This window comes from Natator depressus, chromosome 9 (genome assembly GCF_965152275.1).
Source record: "Natator depressus isolate rNatDep1 chromosome 9, rNatDep2.hap1, whole genome shotgun sequence".
NCBI lineage: Eukaryota > Metazoa > Chordata > Testudines > Cheloniidae > Natator > Natator depressus.
In genome coordinates this window covers 86,931,750-86,948,638 of record NC_134242.1, presented here as the reverse complement: position 1 = coordinate 86,948,638, position 16,889 = coordinate 86,931,750, and the positions used below count along the sequence as shown (strand labels likewise).

Sequence of the window (16,889 nt, the reverse complement as noted above, 5' to 3'; positions counted from 1 at the left end):
TTCAGTTGCTTTAAACAGTTGTCCATATTTTCATTTGTTCATATTTCCTCTCTTTCATTGATATGGTTGTAGATTCTCACCATGCTTCACTCTCCTCCATCTCTGACCTTTAGCAAAGGGCCCATAGCAAAGTCTGCCCTGCCAACCCCTAGCCTGGACTAACCTGGCTCCTGTGTGCTATGGTAATATATACAAATAATAATAATTAGTATTAAGGTGGTGGTTGTTGTGATGAAACACCTTAAACATAAGATGCTTATTATGTGGGTAGTGTAAGATCTATGACTATTAATATTCTTGTTTTCTTGCATGCTTATGTCTGGTAAATGATGGGATAGATGACTATGTGATTGTCACAGAGCAACCATAACTACGTTTGGAAACAAAGTTTTTTTTATAAGATTCTAAGTAACTGAGTGAAATAAGCAGTACTATTGTAGTAATTGAAGTTATTCCCTACTAATTGTGCTAGGAACCATTTTGTAATCTGTTGTATAGTAAAGTTGCTTAATGGTTCCACTTATTTTTGTTTCTAGACCCTTCATTACGAGGGCAGAAGGAAACTATGAAAACTGAATCCATAAAAAGAGAGATGCTTTCTTTCGGGAGAGAAATGAAATACTCCAAATTAAAATTGCATTCTGGGAATCTTTATGATGATCCTCTTAGACTAAGGCACCTGACTTTAGAGTTGAGGGTGAAAGAATAAAAATCCTTGTGACTAGAACCAAGCATAGAAGCCAGCAGGATCCTAATTTCTTCTAAGCAGAGTTTTTCTGTGACCTTGAGCAAGTCAACTGATTTCCTTGTACCCCAGTGTATCTAGCCAGAAAATTAAGCAGGACCTGACTGAAAATCAGATGAATAAAGTTGAGTAGAGCTCAATTTTCCTGGTGAAATAAATTACAGATTAGTCACAATACTGACTCAGCACCTACTCTTTACACAAATACATCAAAGGACTTTGTTTAACCTATGTTACCCTCTTTATAAAATAACACAAAGGAAACAAACACTCCAGATAAAATACAGCTTTTTCACAAATGGCTACTGACCTGGGGCGGGGGGGATTTTTAAAAAACTAGGTTTAAAAAAAAATCCCATGCTTTGCCATTTTTTTAAGCCTTTCAAGTACCATTTCAGTTAGTAAACAGTGTCCTGCTTGATCTAGCTGCAGCTTTGCAGGTGCAGAGTGAACTTGAGCAAAGTGACATGAGTGACACATGCACAATTTGTGTGTCAGCTGGTACAGTATGTTCTTTTGTTGACTCACTACGTGCACTCACATTTCAAGATCAAGTGCATATTAAGCACCAACATTGCTCTTGTAGTTAATCTGTTGAGCACTACATTTAATACTCCCCTGTGTCAGAAGCATGAGGATATACAATTATCTGTCTGACACAAGTGATATGTTTTTTCACCCTGGTGCTTGTCACATGGAAGAGGAAAAGAAATAAAAACTCCTTCCTTATGCCATGTATCCTGGATATATGATTATTTCTATCCTTAATCCCAATAAAAGTTACTTGGAACAAAAAGTAGGTTCCAGTTTTTGAATTCAGGTGTCTCAAAGAAAATATGGTGTCATTCCTGTTACATTAAATCATATCTGTTGCTACTTTTAAAGCAAATAGAAATCTTGTTTCATATGAATAACCAGAGTTTATAGTCCGGCAGTTGGAATAATTTTATTTTCTTCTTATTTATACTTTAACATTTGCTGACATCATGATCCTCTATAGAGTTCTTGTCTTCTGTCACCTGATGTGAACAAAATGTTGTAGTCAAGTTGGCTCTGCAAATTGCTAGATTAGTGTAAAAGGGGGAGGTATCTTCTGATTAATACTTTGATAGTTAAAAACAGGATTAATCATGCCTCTGCTCCTGGAAATGCTTCATGCTAAAATAGACTTTGTTCAGTGCATGCAAGAGAAGATATTTTATGCTCAGAAATTGTGAAAAACCCTTTAGATAGCATATACGTACAGGCTAATAAAAATTAAACATCTTGATTACTGTGAATTTTAATAAATATGTGACGATGAAATAATCTGGCAAAATTTAAAATGTCTAGTTATCTTGAACATATAAACTCTACTCATTGAACTCAGGTTGGTTGCTGTTTATGTTGCAAAGTATTATGACATAGCTGTTAGATGGGTATCTTTTGTCTGTTTTCTTAATCTGTGTCTCAACAAAAACTTACTAATATATTTTAAATTAACTATTTTCACTAATTGTGCTTCTTTTAATACTGTTATGCTACTGTAGCACAATATATTTATCTTGTTTAGTTTGAATAATACAGAATTACTTATTACATGTTAGAATGGATAGCTTTTATAGACACTTTTTAACAATACAATTTTAATTTTCCATGTAAAAAGATTCAAATTACTTTAAAAATTTAAAGACAGTCTTATGGAATGCACTGGACTTTATATTCCATAAGTACCAGGCTCAAAGCGAGTGCTTTGTGTATCTGGGAAATTACTAAATGGTTTGTTTTGAAATTGATGGAATTTGTGGTGTTCTTCTCCATTGTCTTCTCCATTGGACAAAAATACAAAGAAAGATAAAAGGACAGCCTGTTAAATAGGGTGTCATATTGAGTCTTATTGGGATGGAATATAGCACAGTGTATCTGAGGTATTTTAATGTCTCCATTGCTGTAGGATATAGGCGGCAGTGATTTTGCGGGCCGGGGAAGGGGGGTAGTTAGTCTCTCTATGTGAGGGAAACCATCTCTTCTTTTCCTTTGAAACATTACTTCAGAAGGTGTGAAGCAACAGGCAGCCAGTGTAATTAACAATTACTATGTGATAAAGCATTCTGCATATGTTGGTTGAAGTCTTGACCATTTTATCAGTAATAATGATTGTATAAAACCATTGGATAATATAGGAATATTATTTTGGCAATATGAGATATTAAAATCAAGATGGCACATTTCCAAAGAAAAGCTTGATGCTGCTCTAGATAATATTGGTGATTGAATTAGTAGCACTCTTCTCTATGCATTAATACTGAATCAGTGTCCCATCATCGTGGTGGTGACACAGTTCTGTTTTGAGATGCTTTTGAATGAGAGATAAAACTAAGATCCTGATAACGTATCATTAAAGTTCCTGTTATGCTTTCAGTGGAGGTGTGAGCCTTGATGCTCTGGCTAAAATTCTAAATCAATGAATGAATTGCCATTTGTCCACCTCAGTTCTTCCTAAAATTTATTTACATATGATTTTTCCTCTTCTACTGTTTTAAGTATTGTTGTGAACCTTTTAAACAGCTACTTCTTGCTCCCTTGCCAATGTGAGTAAAGTGTGTATTCGGTGCTGGAATTAAATTGTGTTAGAGAGCATTTCCCCTGCATGCACATTCAGATGGAGAGAAATACAAATTTTAGATTTAAATGCCTCTGTTTATTTTGACTACCAGTCTAATTGGCTGATAGACAAAAGAGAATGAAATACAGTCTCCATCCTAAAATGTAGCAGTCCAGCTGTGTTTTGATCATCATCTCTGCGTGTCCTTCTCCCCCATTTTTTCCTTCTTAGTTCCTCAGCATCATGACTGTTATTACATGTCTCTTCCATAGAAGCAGTAACAGCCACATCACTAGAGTAAAATTGCCATAAGCCTCGCTGGGCTTAATAACATCAATCTAATGTTATTGCCCTTAATAGGGAAGCATTGTGTGCCAGTTGTAGCATCACCCATGTGATACTTTGCCTTGTCCAATCTACATTTTTAAAACGTGAGGAGTGACTGGGAGGGGAAGAAGTGCAAGTCAGTTTTTGGATACTTGCAAGCCACTGCTAAAGTTAAACCTGTGTGGTGTATAGTTTGGAAAGCATTTGAGGACCTTGGAATGTAAAGTGCTATAGAAAGGTTGTCAGTGAATTTTAACATATGCCAGTTATTTAAACCCTGCTTTCTCAATATTCTGCGCTTGTAAAAGGAGAAAATATGTTGTCAACTCTCATCCATATGTTGTTTTTGTGAAGAATAGATTTTCAGCAGAAGAATCCAGAAAGGTGCTAACAGAGCTAGGTTTTGATTCTGTAATAAGTGTACAAGCACAGGGGTCTACTTGCACAGAGCTCATTGGAGGGCCTAGACCTTTTTAAGGAGCCCATGTTTCTTTGCCAAATTAGTGCCTTACTACTACTAATATATTTAGATTATTAGGACAAATTCAGACGTGGTGTAAGCAAGTACTTTGACATCAGTGAAGTTGCATTCAATTACACCAGCTTTGTAGTTATCTCTTTGTGTCTGGTACTGATCAGCACATCATGAAGAGGACAATGCTGAGCTTGAAAAGATGCAGCTGACTGCAGTCATAGTGATAAAAGGTTTCCATGGTCAGATTTATTAATCAAGATTAGCTGGACTAGGCTTTTGTACTTCAGAACATCTATGGCTGGAGTTTTAAAAATGTTGCACTTTGGGAATTGTATCCCTCAATCACTTTGCCTTCTATTTAAAATTGTATTTAGGACATTCTGGGAGGAGAGAGATTTTGGGAGGAAAGATATGTGTACCTACAGTGGTCACATAACAATGTTAGTATAATGGTACAAAAACATTGCTTACTTAAAAATAAAATGTTTACTTTTATATTAAAACTATTTTTAGAAGTGGCACACCTTGGAATCAATTAACTTGCAATAAAGCATCACTTTACAAAAGTAGAATAGTTTTTAAGATGACACTACTAGGTAGTTTAGAGATAACAGTCCTATTCTACTTAAAAGAAACTATTAGCCCCAATGCTTTTAAAGGATTTAAAAAAAAAAAATTTTTTTTTCCATTTTGTTTGGATTTAAACATTCCCTTGTATTAGAAGCCCCCACACTGCAGTATTGTGCTAGTGTGAGAATCAGAACATGAAATTGACTGGAAACCTGAATGTAAATGAAAGTGAAACAAGCTGAGCTTAATACAGACATTGAGTCACTGTTCAGTGTGTAATGTTTTCTTCCCTCTCTCCCCTGGCGTCAGGAGGAGATTCTGTGCAAAACATTCTAATGTTTCTGCATTGTGGAGCCCTTTACTGAAGGGCTTCATAGGCAGCTGCTGACAGGGGAGCGCCTGGCCATATGCCCATCATTGCGGTATCTGAACACCTAATAGATGAAGTGTGAGGCAAGGATCCACAAACCAGTGTAAAGGTCCTTTTGTGGATTAATGATATCTCTGAGATTTGGGACCCAAGCCCTACTACTTCCAGTGGGGAGAGGGCAAAACCCGCTTTCCTGACCCAAAAAAAAAAAAAAACCCTCTGCAAGGGAACTGTCAGAGCAGTCTTCTCCCCACCCTAGTCATCTCCCAAAGTGTTTCCATGGGATGGTGATCCCCTCTCCAGTGTACTTAATAAATATAGTAGATTTGAACCATGTAAATTCTGGTGCTGGCTCCTTCCCTCAGGTGGATCTTTAGAGTGTAAACAGGGTCTTGTTTCTTTTAATTTCCTGATCTGCTTGCTCATAGCAGAGTTGGAGCTATCATTTTAGAACCACATATATAAAACTAACCCTTACTGGGGGAGGAGGATGATTTTTTTCTTCCAAAGAGGAGAGATGGCTGTATAGGAAGTGATATTACTTAAACCTATATAATTCAATTTGTTGGTTTGTACTATAAAATAGTAAATCAGTTTAATAGTAATAAGGGTAAAAAAGACATGCTTTATGACCATGCTGCTCAACTGGTGGATCATGAAAGGCTGCCTGATGGATTGCACCCCACCAATTAAGAGCTATGATATCCTTGTACTTCTAAGATCCAGTGGGAGACTGAGCAGGGATGGGAAGGAGATCCTGCTGCTACTGGGCTGCTACTGCTCCTGTTCTCCTTTAATTCTAGAGCAGCTAGGGTGACCAGATGTGCTGATTTTTATAGGGACAGTCCCAATTTTTTGGTCTTTTTCTTATATAGGCTCCTATTACCCCCGGGCCCCATCCCGATTTTTCACACTTGCTGTCTGGTCACCCTAAGAGCAGCTCCTTTCTGATACACCTGCAACTCCTACCCAGGGTTCGGCTCTGGAGCAGAGGAAGCAGTAAAGCCGTAGAACTGGCTTTGCAGCACCTTGGAATGGCAATTTTCCCGCCCTGGTTCTGAGCCAATGCCAGAGATATGGGAATCGGTAAATTAAGAAGAAGTCCTGCTCAACCCAACAGCAGCCCCTGGCCCCACACCTTTCCTGATCTGCTTCCCACAAAATGGCTGAAAAAAAAATCATCCTGTGTCCTAAACCCCATGGTGATCATGAGATGATCTTTCAGCCATTTTGTGTGAGGCAGTCCAGAAAAAGAGTTTTAGAACCACTACTTTGATACCAAAGGAGCACTATTTGTGAAAACTTTACAGTTTGTCAGGAAGACACAAGTATCCTCTGAGTGAATACCTACCTTTACTGTTTCCCATTTCACCTTCCATTTAAATAAAACAAGATGCTTTTATTTATACATAATATTGAAATCTTGAATGTGTAGTCTCTAGATATGTTTGTTTGCCAGCCTCGTGTGTTTTAAGGTCCACATTTTTCAGTATTTCTGAGGTTTCCACCTTAAACTATATACTCCCTTGGAAAGCCTTTTCAGGAATAATAATTTTCTTGCCTGCATATATCTAAAGCTACTATAGTAAAAATAAATAATGCGTTCTATGAATGCATTCTAGTAGTAATAATGATACCCCCATAAGCTTATATAATAGGGTTCTTCACAGAAACAATTCTGAAGCACTTTAAAATTCAAGTTGTTTTTTTTTGTTTTGTTTTTTTTAAGTACTATCAACACAAGCCTTTTTACATTTGATTATTTAAAAAAAGCGGGGGTTGGCTCTCTAGCCCATAGGTAATGGATTCCACGGATGCTCTGCATAATTACTGAAGGCCCTTGCCTTTCAAACATCTAAACAATTATCTAGGTCAGATCTGTAAATCAGCTGATGTAGCTCTTTAAAGACAAATAGAAAGATAGCAACTCTGCAAGGTATAAAATATCCATATTATTAATCTTAGAGGTCATTACACTATGTATAAAATTGCCAGTGATTAAATCTAGGGTTTAGAACCAGACTGATATACTCAAATTGTCTTGTTCCTGTGACTACACCTTGTAAACACAGAACTGGTCTCCCACTCCTTTTATTTTCTTAATGTACTCATTGGGCAGCTACCTGTGTCTTTTTGACAATGCAAACGGTAGTCTCTGGGTGCAAAAATATTATTTTTTGAATCTGAAAGATTCTTCCTCATCCTTTTGGTTGTTAAGTACAATAGTCTATAACCAAGTTAAAGGATAAAATCTATTTTGTAAAAATGTAATGAATATTAATACAGAAGGGGGGAAACAACAAAACCGACCGCTGAAGGCACACTTTTGTTAGATGTCTTTTAAGTTAGTTTTTAAAAGTTTTTCTCATCTTTGTTTCCACAGTGAAAGCTGCTTTTTCAGTGCATGCAGCAGATATAAAAGTTTATGGTTTTTATGTAGCATTGAACCAAAATCTTTTATGCCAGTAATTGCTGTCAGTATGGAGATTTTTTTTTTAAAAAAGTTTGAGCACAGTAAGTATTGACTATGTATAATATCAGTTGCCATCCTTTTGTTTTGCATTATGTATCTTATTGGTATGAAACACATAGCGGGGCAATGCCAGCTGGTAAATTGGTATCCTAGGAAGAAGAGTTCTATCCTTTTTTTCCTGTCAAATTCAGACTAAAGCTAATTCACTTTGAGAGTTTTAAATACTTCACTGACCTTTATAAAAACACACTAATAATTTAATATTTATTCATTCACTTAAAGCATTTCTCTTTGCAATAGGGGCCAGATCCTTCAAAAGCTTATGTAAGTGATGGTCTGAGACTGTGCGAATAGTGACTTCTCCGGCGAGAGTTCTCAGAATTAGGCCGTGACTTTTTACCCAATTTTGGGTCTTGCTGAGAACCCTTATCAGTAGGGGCTGAGAACTATCTACTCCTTGCAAAAACCAAAACCAAAACAAAACAAAAAAAATCCTCTAACTACAGCGTCTGATAATTTGGTCACTCTTGTAATGGTAGGATGTGGCCTCCTGTATTTGTGGTTCACTTGTCAAACTACAGGCATACTTGTGGACTTTTATAAGTTTGGCTTTATTTTTTTATCCTCAAAATGTGCCATTTTTATTGTGGTAACCTGGTAAAAAAGTTTCTTACACATTTTAATGGCTAGTGCTAATAAACAGTGATATATAGGTGCTAGAAAATATTTCAGTTCACAACTGAAGTAAGAAACCAAGAATTAAAACTCATTGTCTATCATTGTTGGTGCTTATGGCCATGGCCATGATTAACTTTACTACTGTAAGAAACCCCATTGATTTTTAATGGGACTACTGAATATAATGAATTCAGCACACTCCTAAGTATTTGCATGTCTGGTCTTTCCATTACAGAATTCCAGGGATTAAAGGATAATTTGTGTTCAATTTAACACAAGTGGTGAGAACCCGCAGCTGGTGAAGATTGGGGCTGGTTTGTGGGTTTAGAGGACTTGTTTCTCCCTATTCTCCATACTTCTCTCAAATCCAGTGACATTGCTGGTTGAAAAGATTCTGGATCTAGAAGTGTTTCTCTTGAATCTTGAGATGTTACTTCATGCTTCCTTGAGCTAAATGCCAGTGCAGGAGGGAAAGAAACTGAAGAGGGCTACAGTGTTCCTTAGGGGCTCAGAATCTAAGATTGACGTATGCATCTGTCATAAAATAAAGGGAAGGGTAACCACCTGTCTGTATACAGTGCTATAAAATCCCTCCTGGCCAGAGGCAAAACCTTTTCACCTGTAAAGGGTTAAGAAGCTAAGGTAACCTAGCTGGCACCTGACCCAAATGACCAATGAGAGGACAAGATACTTTAAAATCTGGAGGGGGGGGGGGGAACAAAGGGATTTTCTGTCTGTGTGATGCTTTTGCCGGGAACAGATCAGGAAGGCAGCCTCAGAACTTCTGTTAAGTTAGTAAGTAATCTAGCTAGAAATGTGTTAGATTTCCTTTTGTTTAATGGCTGGTAAAATAAGCTGTGCTGGATGGAATGTATATTCCTGATTCTGTGTCTTTTTGTAACTTAAGGTTTTGCCTAGAGGGATTCTCTATGTTTTGAATCTGAGTACCCTGTAAGGTATTTACCATCCTGATTTTACAGAGGTGATTCTTTTACCTTTTCTTTAATTAAAATTCTTCTTTTAAGAACTGGACTGATTTTTCATTGTTCTTAAGATCCAAGGGTTTGGGTCTGTGTTCACCTGTACAAATTGGTGAGGATTTTTATCAAGCCTTCCCCAGGAAAGGGGGTGTAGGGCTTGGGGGGATATTTTGGGGGAAGACGTCTCCAAGTGGGCTCTTTCACTGTTCTTTGTTCAACACGTTTGGTGGTGGCAGCATAGGGTTCAAGGACAAGGCAAAGTTTGTACCTTGGGGAAGTTTTTAACCTAAGCTGGTAAGAATAAGCTTAGGGGGTCTTTCATGCAGGTCCCCACACCTGTACCCTAGAGTTCAGAGTGGGGAAGGAACCTTGACATATCCCAGTAGGCAACCTCTTGAGGAGTCCTGTTATAGAATAAATAGGGTAGCTGCTGCCTGCCTCCCTTGAGGATTAAACCATTCAGAACTGTATTAGACAGAAAAAAACTCAATTTATAATACCTCCCTCCCCCGTCTCCAAAATAAAATAAAATTAAACTTAAATTCCCAAAGAGGGGTAGGAAAGGATTGAGAAGTCTTTTTCTCCTAAAAACTTGATTCCTCTTTCTCTTTCTGAGTGTCGTGGTCTCTCTCACACCATTGAAATAACTTTCCCTACGAACAAGACTATTGAAATGATGGAAAAGAAAGCACAGAGTGCAGTGGAATGGGGATCTGACTTTTTCCTGAGAGAGACCCTTTTCTTTGTGATAATCCCTTTCTCCTAAACACCCGGGGTTTTAGTTTTTGTTATTTCTCTCTGCCCGCTCCCATTGGTCTTAAGATATGTCTACGCTGGAACTTGAGCTGGAAATTTACACCTCAAGTCCACATATCACTAGTTTTGATTGAGCTAGAGCACTAAAGACTGATGTGTAGACACAGCAGTAAGACAGGCTAGCTAGTATGCTTCCATCCAAGATGCTAGGTAGCTACTTGGGCAGCTATCCTCTTACACTGCCATGACTACCTTTCTATTTTTAGTTAACTAGCTCAACCAGAGCTAGAGTGGGTCTGTCTACTCAAGCCAGAAATTACACCTTCCGACTCCTAAGTAGACATAGTCTTGGCCAGATGTACCTACCTACGTCGATCAGGGCTGTGGAAAATTTCATGACTTGTGCATCGTAGTTAGGTCTGCCTAACACCCCGTGTAGATGCAGCTAGGTTGAGAGAAGAATTCTTCCATCAACCTAGCTACCCTCTCTCAGAGAGGTGGCTTACCTACAGTGATGGAACAGGCCCTTCTGTCGATATAGGAAGTATCTACACTATGGCACTATAGCAGCACAGCTGTAGTGATCTCATCTGCAGACTCAGTCTGAGAGCCCACAAGTACTTGAGTGAGGGTGGTCTTCAGGCTAGGCCCCACCCACACTTGCCTCTGCGCTCTTATTTCTTGCTCATTAGAGTTGGTTGATCAGGGCTTCTCTACACTTACAGTGCTGCAGTGGCATTGACCACTGTCAGAAGAGAGGATACTGGGCTAGATAGACCATTGGTCTGACCCAGTATGGCTATTCTTATAAGTATGTATATAAGATTATTAAAAGCAGTACCAGGAAAAGTTGGTTGCTAAGTTAAATATTTTGTTAGACTGCTCCGTTGTGTCCACAGCTATAATATAATGGAAAGGGCAAAAGTAGTTGAGAATTTTTCAGAAAACTTTCCCATACTCAACGTATCCCATCTTATAGCACACACTCTCCTCTTTTCCCCCAAACCACCAGTTAAAAAATTATATATCAAAGGTCTTGATTATTTGAGTACTGTTATACTGAAACAACATCTATAAATGTGTTTACTCCACTCAGGAGTCTCTAGTGTTCAGGCTGGTTCATTGGTAAATTAAAAAGGCTTGCAGTTTAAGGCTTGACTAGGTATCAGCACAGCACCAATGTAGCAACATTCAGGCTATTGGCTGAACATGTGAAACGTTTGGGATATCTAGGAAACAGAACATAAGTTTATGTATAAACATTTTTCAAATGTATTTTGTTTTATATGGGTGTATTTTGAACTTTAGACACTGTACAAACTAAATATTAATATTCAGGTGCTTGTCACAACAGTTGAAATCAGTTGATGAACTCTTGCTTTTACAGTCCATTGATTTAATCGTCTTGGAGGGGAGGAGGCAGGACATCTTCAGTTTGAGTCCATTTATTCTGACTCTTGGGACTAGAATTGCCTTTTCTCATTTTTCTGACAGAACATGATCTTGTTTGTCCTTCTGTGAATAATGTAAAGTCTGTTTGCTCAGGCCTTTACCGGAAGGAAAATTGGGGTTTATGTCTTCACAGTTAAATTTCAAATCCCAGGGTATTGTTTTTATTTTGACATTTGCCAATTTGTTACATTTATGTATGGTATGCACTTAAGAACTGGTGTGATGGGCACTTTTTTAATTAAAAAAGAAAGGTAAAGCTGCTTATACAAGAGTAACATAATAGGCTGATTTTGAACATGGATCTTTCCAAACTGGAGCAGTAAAATACATTGTGAGTGTGGCATGGATTAATTGATGTATGGAAGCAGTAACCATCGTATGGTAAGTACAAACATGATTGAAGGCCTTTTCTTAGTTTTTCGTTCATATCTTTTGTGAGGCCCCTTACATCCCTGTTATATTTTTTTATCAGACCTAGTCTCGTAATGTTTGCCTTATTAATAAAAAATAATGTTCTTCTTAGTCTATACGCTTTTTTTATTCACATGTGCTTTCCAGTTAACTTTTTACTGTTTGTTCAGATGACAATTAAGAGATATCCGTAACATATGTGTTACTAGAAAACTTCATATACGATAATACTCCTTGTCTTTCTTCATATAATTTCTTTTGGAATGTTCCTGTGCTTGAAAATGTTATTAACAAAGAAAGAAAAAAAGTCTTTCTTCCTTACCGTTTGTTTAATAGGAGGAATATTTTGATCCCACTAATTCCCACAGTTTGCTTAGGGGTTGCATAAGGAACATGTTTGATCTGTTGTTTTTTTGCTTTGTCTATGAAATTAAAAAACATATTATTTTATTTAGGAAATTTGAGAGCCCCACTCTTGAAGAAGAGATGACGTGTAACAGTCCAGATAACTCTGAAGCTTGTGCCACACCAGATTGTGACCATGACCAAGAGATGGCTGAAGAGTACTCCAGACTGAGGACTTTTGCCAACTTTCCAAATTGTTGTCCTATTTCTGCATCAACACTAGCACGAGCTGGCTTCTTTTATACAGGAGAGGGAGACAAAGTGAAGTGCTTCAGCTGTCATGCAACTATTGAAGGGTGGGAACATGGAGACTCAGCAATTGGAAGACACAGAAAAATTTCCCCAAAATGCAAATTTGTTGCTCGATTTAATTTTTTAAAAAAAGATATGCATCCTGTTCTCCAAAACTGTCAATGCAGAGTTGAAAACTGTTCTGGAAATTCAACCCTCCAGTGCTCTTTTGACAGATCATCTGATCTCAGTGCAGATTATCTTTTGAGAACTGGGCAGGTTGTGGACATGTCAGATAGCTTGTACCCCAGGAACCCTGCTATGTGCAGTGAAGAAGCTAGGTTAAAGTCTTTTCACAACTGGCCAGCTTATGCGCCATTAACACCAAACGAGTTAGCCAATGCTGGGCTGTATTACTCAGGTGTTGATGATCAAGTGGAGTGCTTTTGTTGTGGTGGAAAACTGAAAAACTGGGAACCTTTTGATCGAGCTTGGTCAGAACATAAGAGGCATTTTCCTAGGTGCTTTTTTGTCCTGGGCCATGATGTTGGAAATGTTGGAAGTGTCCTAAATGAATCTAATTTTGCTGAGGTTGGCAGGAGTGGCTTAAACGATGCAGATCACCCAAGAAATCCATGTATGGCAGAATATGAAGCACGGATCAAGACATTTGTGACTTGGAGATACTCGGTTGTTAAAGAGCAACTTGCTGAAGCTGGGTTCTATAGTATAGGTAAGCTAGATGGGGTTTTCACATCTGTTTGTTGCAGCAGAATTTGTGCATGACGCGATTTTGAACAGAATCTCCATTAATTTAACACTGAATGACTTGCCAAAACAAATCTTTTATTTAAGGCTTTACCTTTGTTTAACACCTTAGTCTTCAAATGCTTTTTAATTCTACGTTCACTTAACTCAAATCAGTTGTTACGACATAGCTAATACGGTATGTTCTCCTGATTTATTATTGAAAGATGGCATGCAAAATATAAAGCATTCTTTTGGAATGATCACAATCTGAAATGTCACATCGTTCTCCTTTCTAGCAACAGAACGTTAAATAAAGGGAATATCTTAAGTAGTGACCTTTGTCTTTTAAGCCCATTTTAGGATGTATGCCAGTTCAGATTTTGGCTCTTAGACAATGACTGGCATCATTAAAAAGTTATCTTATCATATTAGAAAGAATGGAACACTGACCCGCAGCTATCCTGACCTGCCCTAAAAAGAGGAATTGTGGTCTTGTGGTTCACACACAGTGCTAGGAGCCAGGAAATCTGGGTTCTATTCCTAGCTCTGCCATTATTTTTTATTTGTGTGTGAGTTGAAATTGTGGTAGGACCCAGAGGCTCTAGTCTAGTAACAACCCAGGGTCTGTTGTGCTAGATGCTGTACAAACTCATGGAATATGTGGTCCATGCCGCAAAAAGCTTCCAGTCTTAAAAACTTAGTGTGACTTGGTCAAGCTGCTTAACCTCTCTGCATCATTTTCCCCATCTGTATAATCGGACTAATTACATATTAGGCTTAATTAATCAATATTGGAAAATCACTTTGAAATCCTTGGATGGAAGGTAAATGCAAAGTAGTACTATTGTTCAGGAAGAAAAGGGATTACCAAGGATAATTTCTAGCTTTCTCACCATATTTGATTCTCTTTTTTGTGCTCTTACAGCACTGACTTTCTGATTTGTTTTCTCTTGGTTTCTTCCTATCCCCTCTGGCCCCCAAATAAAACTTTTGGTGTTTTGTTGTACATTCTTGCACAAAATGAATACATTCATAACTAGTGGTGACATCTTATTTATATCATTTGTGGGATCCCCCCAAAAATCTAGCTGCTCAACAGCCAAATGGGATCTGTATTGGGAAGACATGCAAAATAGGTACCTTATCCAACCAGCTGGTTAACTGTTAGAGTAAATTCCAAGAGCTGCGTCCTTCCTATTGGCTGAGAAGGACTTAATTTCAGTGGGAGAAATCTATCCATATCTCCCCTCATTGCAATACACTTAATATGTAAGCAGCTTCTGATGTAGTCTTTGATTGTAATGTGCACTGTGCTGCTAGAGCTCAGACAATTTAATTTCCTTCCACATCCTCTTAGTCTTGGTCACTGCTGTTCAGAGCCTATTAGTCTTGACTGGTGAAACCAATGACCAAAAAGGCAAATAAGTAAATGTCCTTGTGAATTAGGTTTCTGTTAATTAATTCCATTCTTGTTTAAGGGGAACTGAGACTTAGTACAGAGAAGACTGATCAAAAACATAGAAGAAATTGTGTCAAATGCTTTTGCCTTAGAAACTTTGTGGTAGTGGTTTTTATAGCCTACTTAACAGTTGGACACACTCACAAGAAGTTATTGTAATAGACTTGTAAGCAAATAGAAGCATTTTTGATATCTCTGTAATGCCAAATACAATTGAGTAAAGCAGTATTTGTGTAAGCTTGGTTTTGTAATTTTTTTATTAAAGTGGAAATAGTCCAAGAAGCTACTTCGTTTTTCTTACCATATGTTATCACAGATTACATTGACATCTAGTTTAAAATAATCCTTTTTATTCTTAGATGCTCATTATTAAATTGACACATTTTTGGTGCTTTTATCAGTAACAAGACTTGCTGAAGCTTTTTTTCTCAGTTGTAAGAACAAATATTTGCATATTCAGCCTTTTATTTGACAAGTATACAACATCACACTTACTTGCCCCCTTAGGTAATGGTGATCATGTTTTGTGCTTTCACTGTGGTGGAGGACTGCAAGAGTGGCAGCAGAATGAAGACCCTTGGGAACAACATGCTAAATGGTTTCCAGGGTAAGGTACTTTTTACTGTATTGTTGTGCACACTTCCATTTACAGTATGTTGCATCTGCAACAAAGGGAGAATGTATTAACATGACCTCAAAAGGCTCAGTTTGGCTAAGCATTCAGTGGTTTGGATGCTTATCCAAATAATTTGAAATGGTTGAGATGCCCTTCTCACCATCACCTCCGTGTCCTCACTAACTTTGTTGTGGAGAGGCAACTCTCTTACAGCAGCAGTAAGAGTCTTCATAGGTGGCTGTGTTTCTTCTCATCTGTAGGAAGCATGGCTTTCAAGGTGCCCTGTAGTGAGGCCCATTTGCTCCCACTCACAGCATATTCTTGGAGAGAAGAGTCTTTGCTTATGTTATAAGCATTATGTGCAGCTGTGATAGTATATTGGGAGTGAGCTATGTAGAAGTCTCAAGAGAAGACAAACTGCTGTTTATGCAGCACACTTACACTTAAAAATAAAGGCCTAAATTTTCAAAAGTGAGTAGCGATTTTGGGGTGTCGCAATTTTTTGGTGGCCAACATGACACCGTAAAGAGACCTATTTTTTTCAAAGAGCACATTATTTTTTCCTTTTGAAAATGAAGCCCTCTTAAGATGTCTTGAATATAAAATATATTTCTCTCTCCAGTCGTCCCTGTCCAGGTGCTTGGGTATAGTTCTTCCCTGCTGGCAAATAGACCAGTGTTCATTGAGACGTTGATGTGATCCTCCATTTGCTGGCTTCCAGAGTTCACTTGTTTCAATCTCCATCATGAGCATCCTGCTAATTCTGGCTGAGGAGAGAGGCCTGACCAAAGGAGAAAGCGGTATAGACCTGAACACTGGTGTGCAGAAGCCTTTGCAACAGACAGAACAGAGCAGCTCTAGGAGGATTTTTAGCTTCTGCTGCAGCATATGAAACACTAAGAGCTTGTGGTCTCTCAGGCTATGTCTATGCTACGGACCTTACAGCGGCAGAGCTGTACCGCTGCAGCTGCGCTGCTGTAAGGTCTCCCATGTAACTATTCTATGCCGCCAACATAATTAAACCACCGTCAATGAGCCACGGTAGCTGTGTCAGCAGGAAAGTGTCTCCTGCCGACATAGCGCTGTCCACACTGGTGCTTTTGTCGGTGAAATTTGTTGGTCGGGTGTGGTTTTTTTCACACTCCTGACCGACAAAAGTGCTAATGTAGACAGAGCCTCAGTCCCAGGTACCAACACCCCAAGCCTCACAGTAATATAGCATGGCTGTGTCACTCATACAGTTTAGGAAATATGCTCATGCCACCAGAATTTCACACTCCAAGCGGACTCCTTCAGTGGGTTCCTCCTGAGCCTTCTCATGGGGAATTAAAGGACTGGGTGATTTTTAAAAAACCAAAAAGATAAGAGGGATCCAGATGTTACCTTGTTTAGTTTCGGTCCTGCCACTTATGTGTGATGCCACTTAAGACTTCTAGATCTACGGCAGCCTCAACAGCAACCAGAAAGTCACTAAAGTTTGAAGTAATGGTTAGTCTACCAAACATCAGAGCCTCTCAGCCTTTTCTTTCAAAGGGGGACACCTCATCAGACTAGAACACCAGGGAATTCAACAGTTCCTGCAAATAGAAAGAACTTCAGGTATCCTC

At 38.4% G+C, this 16,889-nt stretch overlaps 1 protein-coding gene across 1 annotated transcript in view; it reads left to right on the top strand.

Annotated features, from left to right (window-relative positions):
• Positions 1-16,889, top strand: part of XIAP (X-linked inhibitor of apoptosis) — a 48,637-nt gene that overhangs the window by 14,641 nt on the left and 17,107 nt on the right. The window contains exons 2-3 of the mRNA XM_074962529.1: positions 12,277-13,190; positions 15,174-15,273. Of these exons, the coding sequence (XP_074818630.1) occupies positions 12,308-13,190; positions 15,174-15,273 (983 nt within the window). The 5' untranslated portion in view covers positions 12,277-12,307. The remainder of the gene's footprint in view (positions 1-12,276; positions 13,191-15,173; positions 15,274-16,889) is intronic.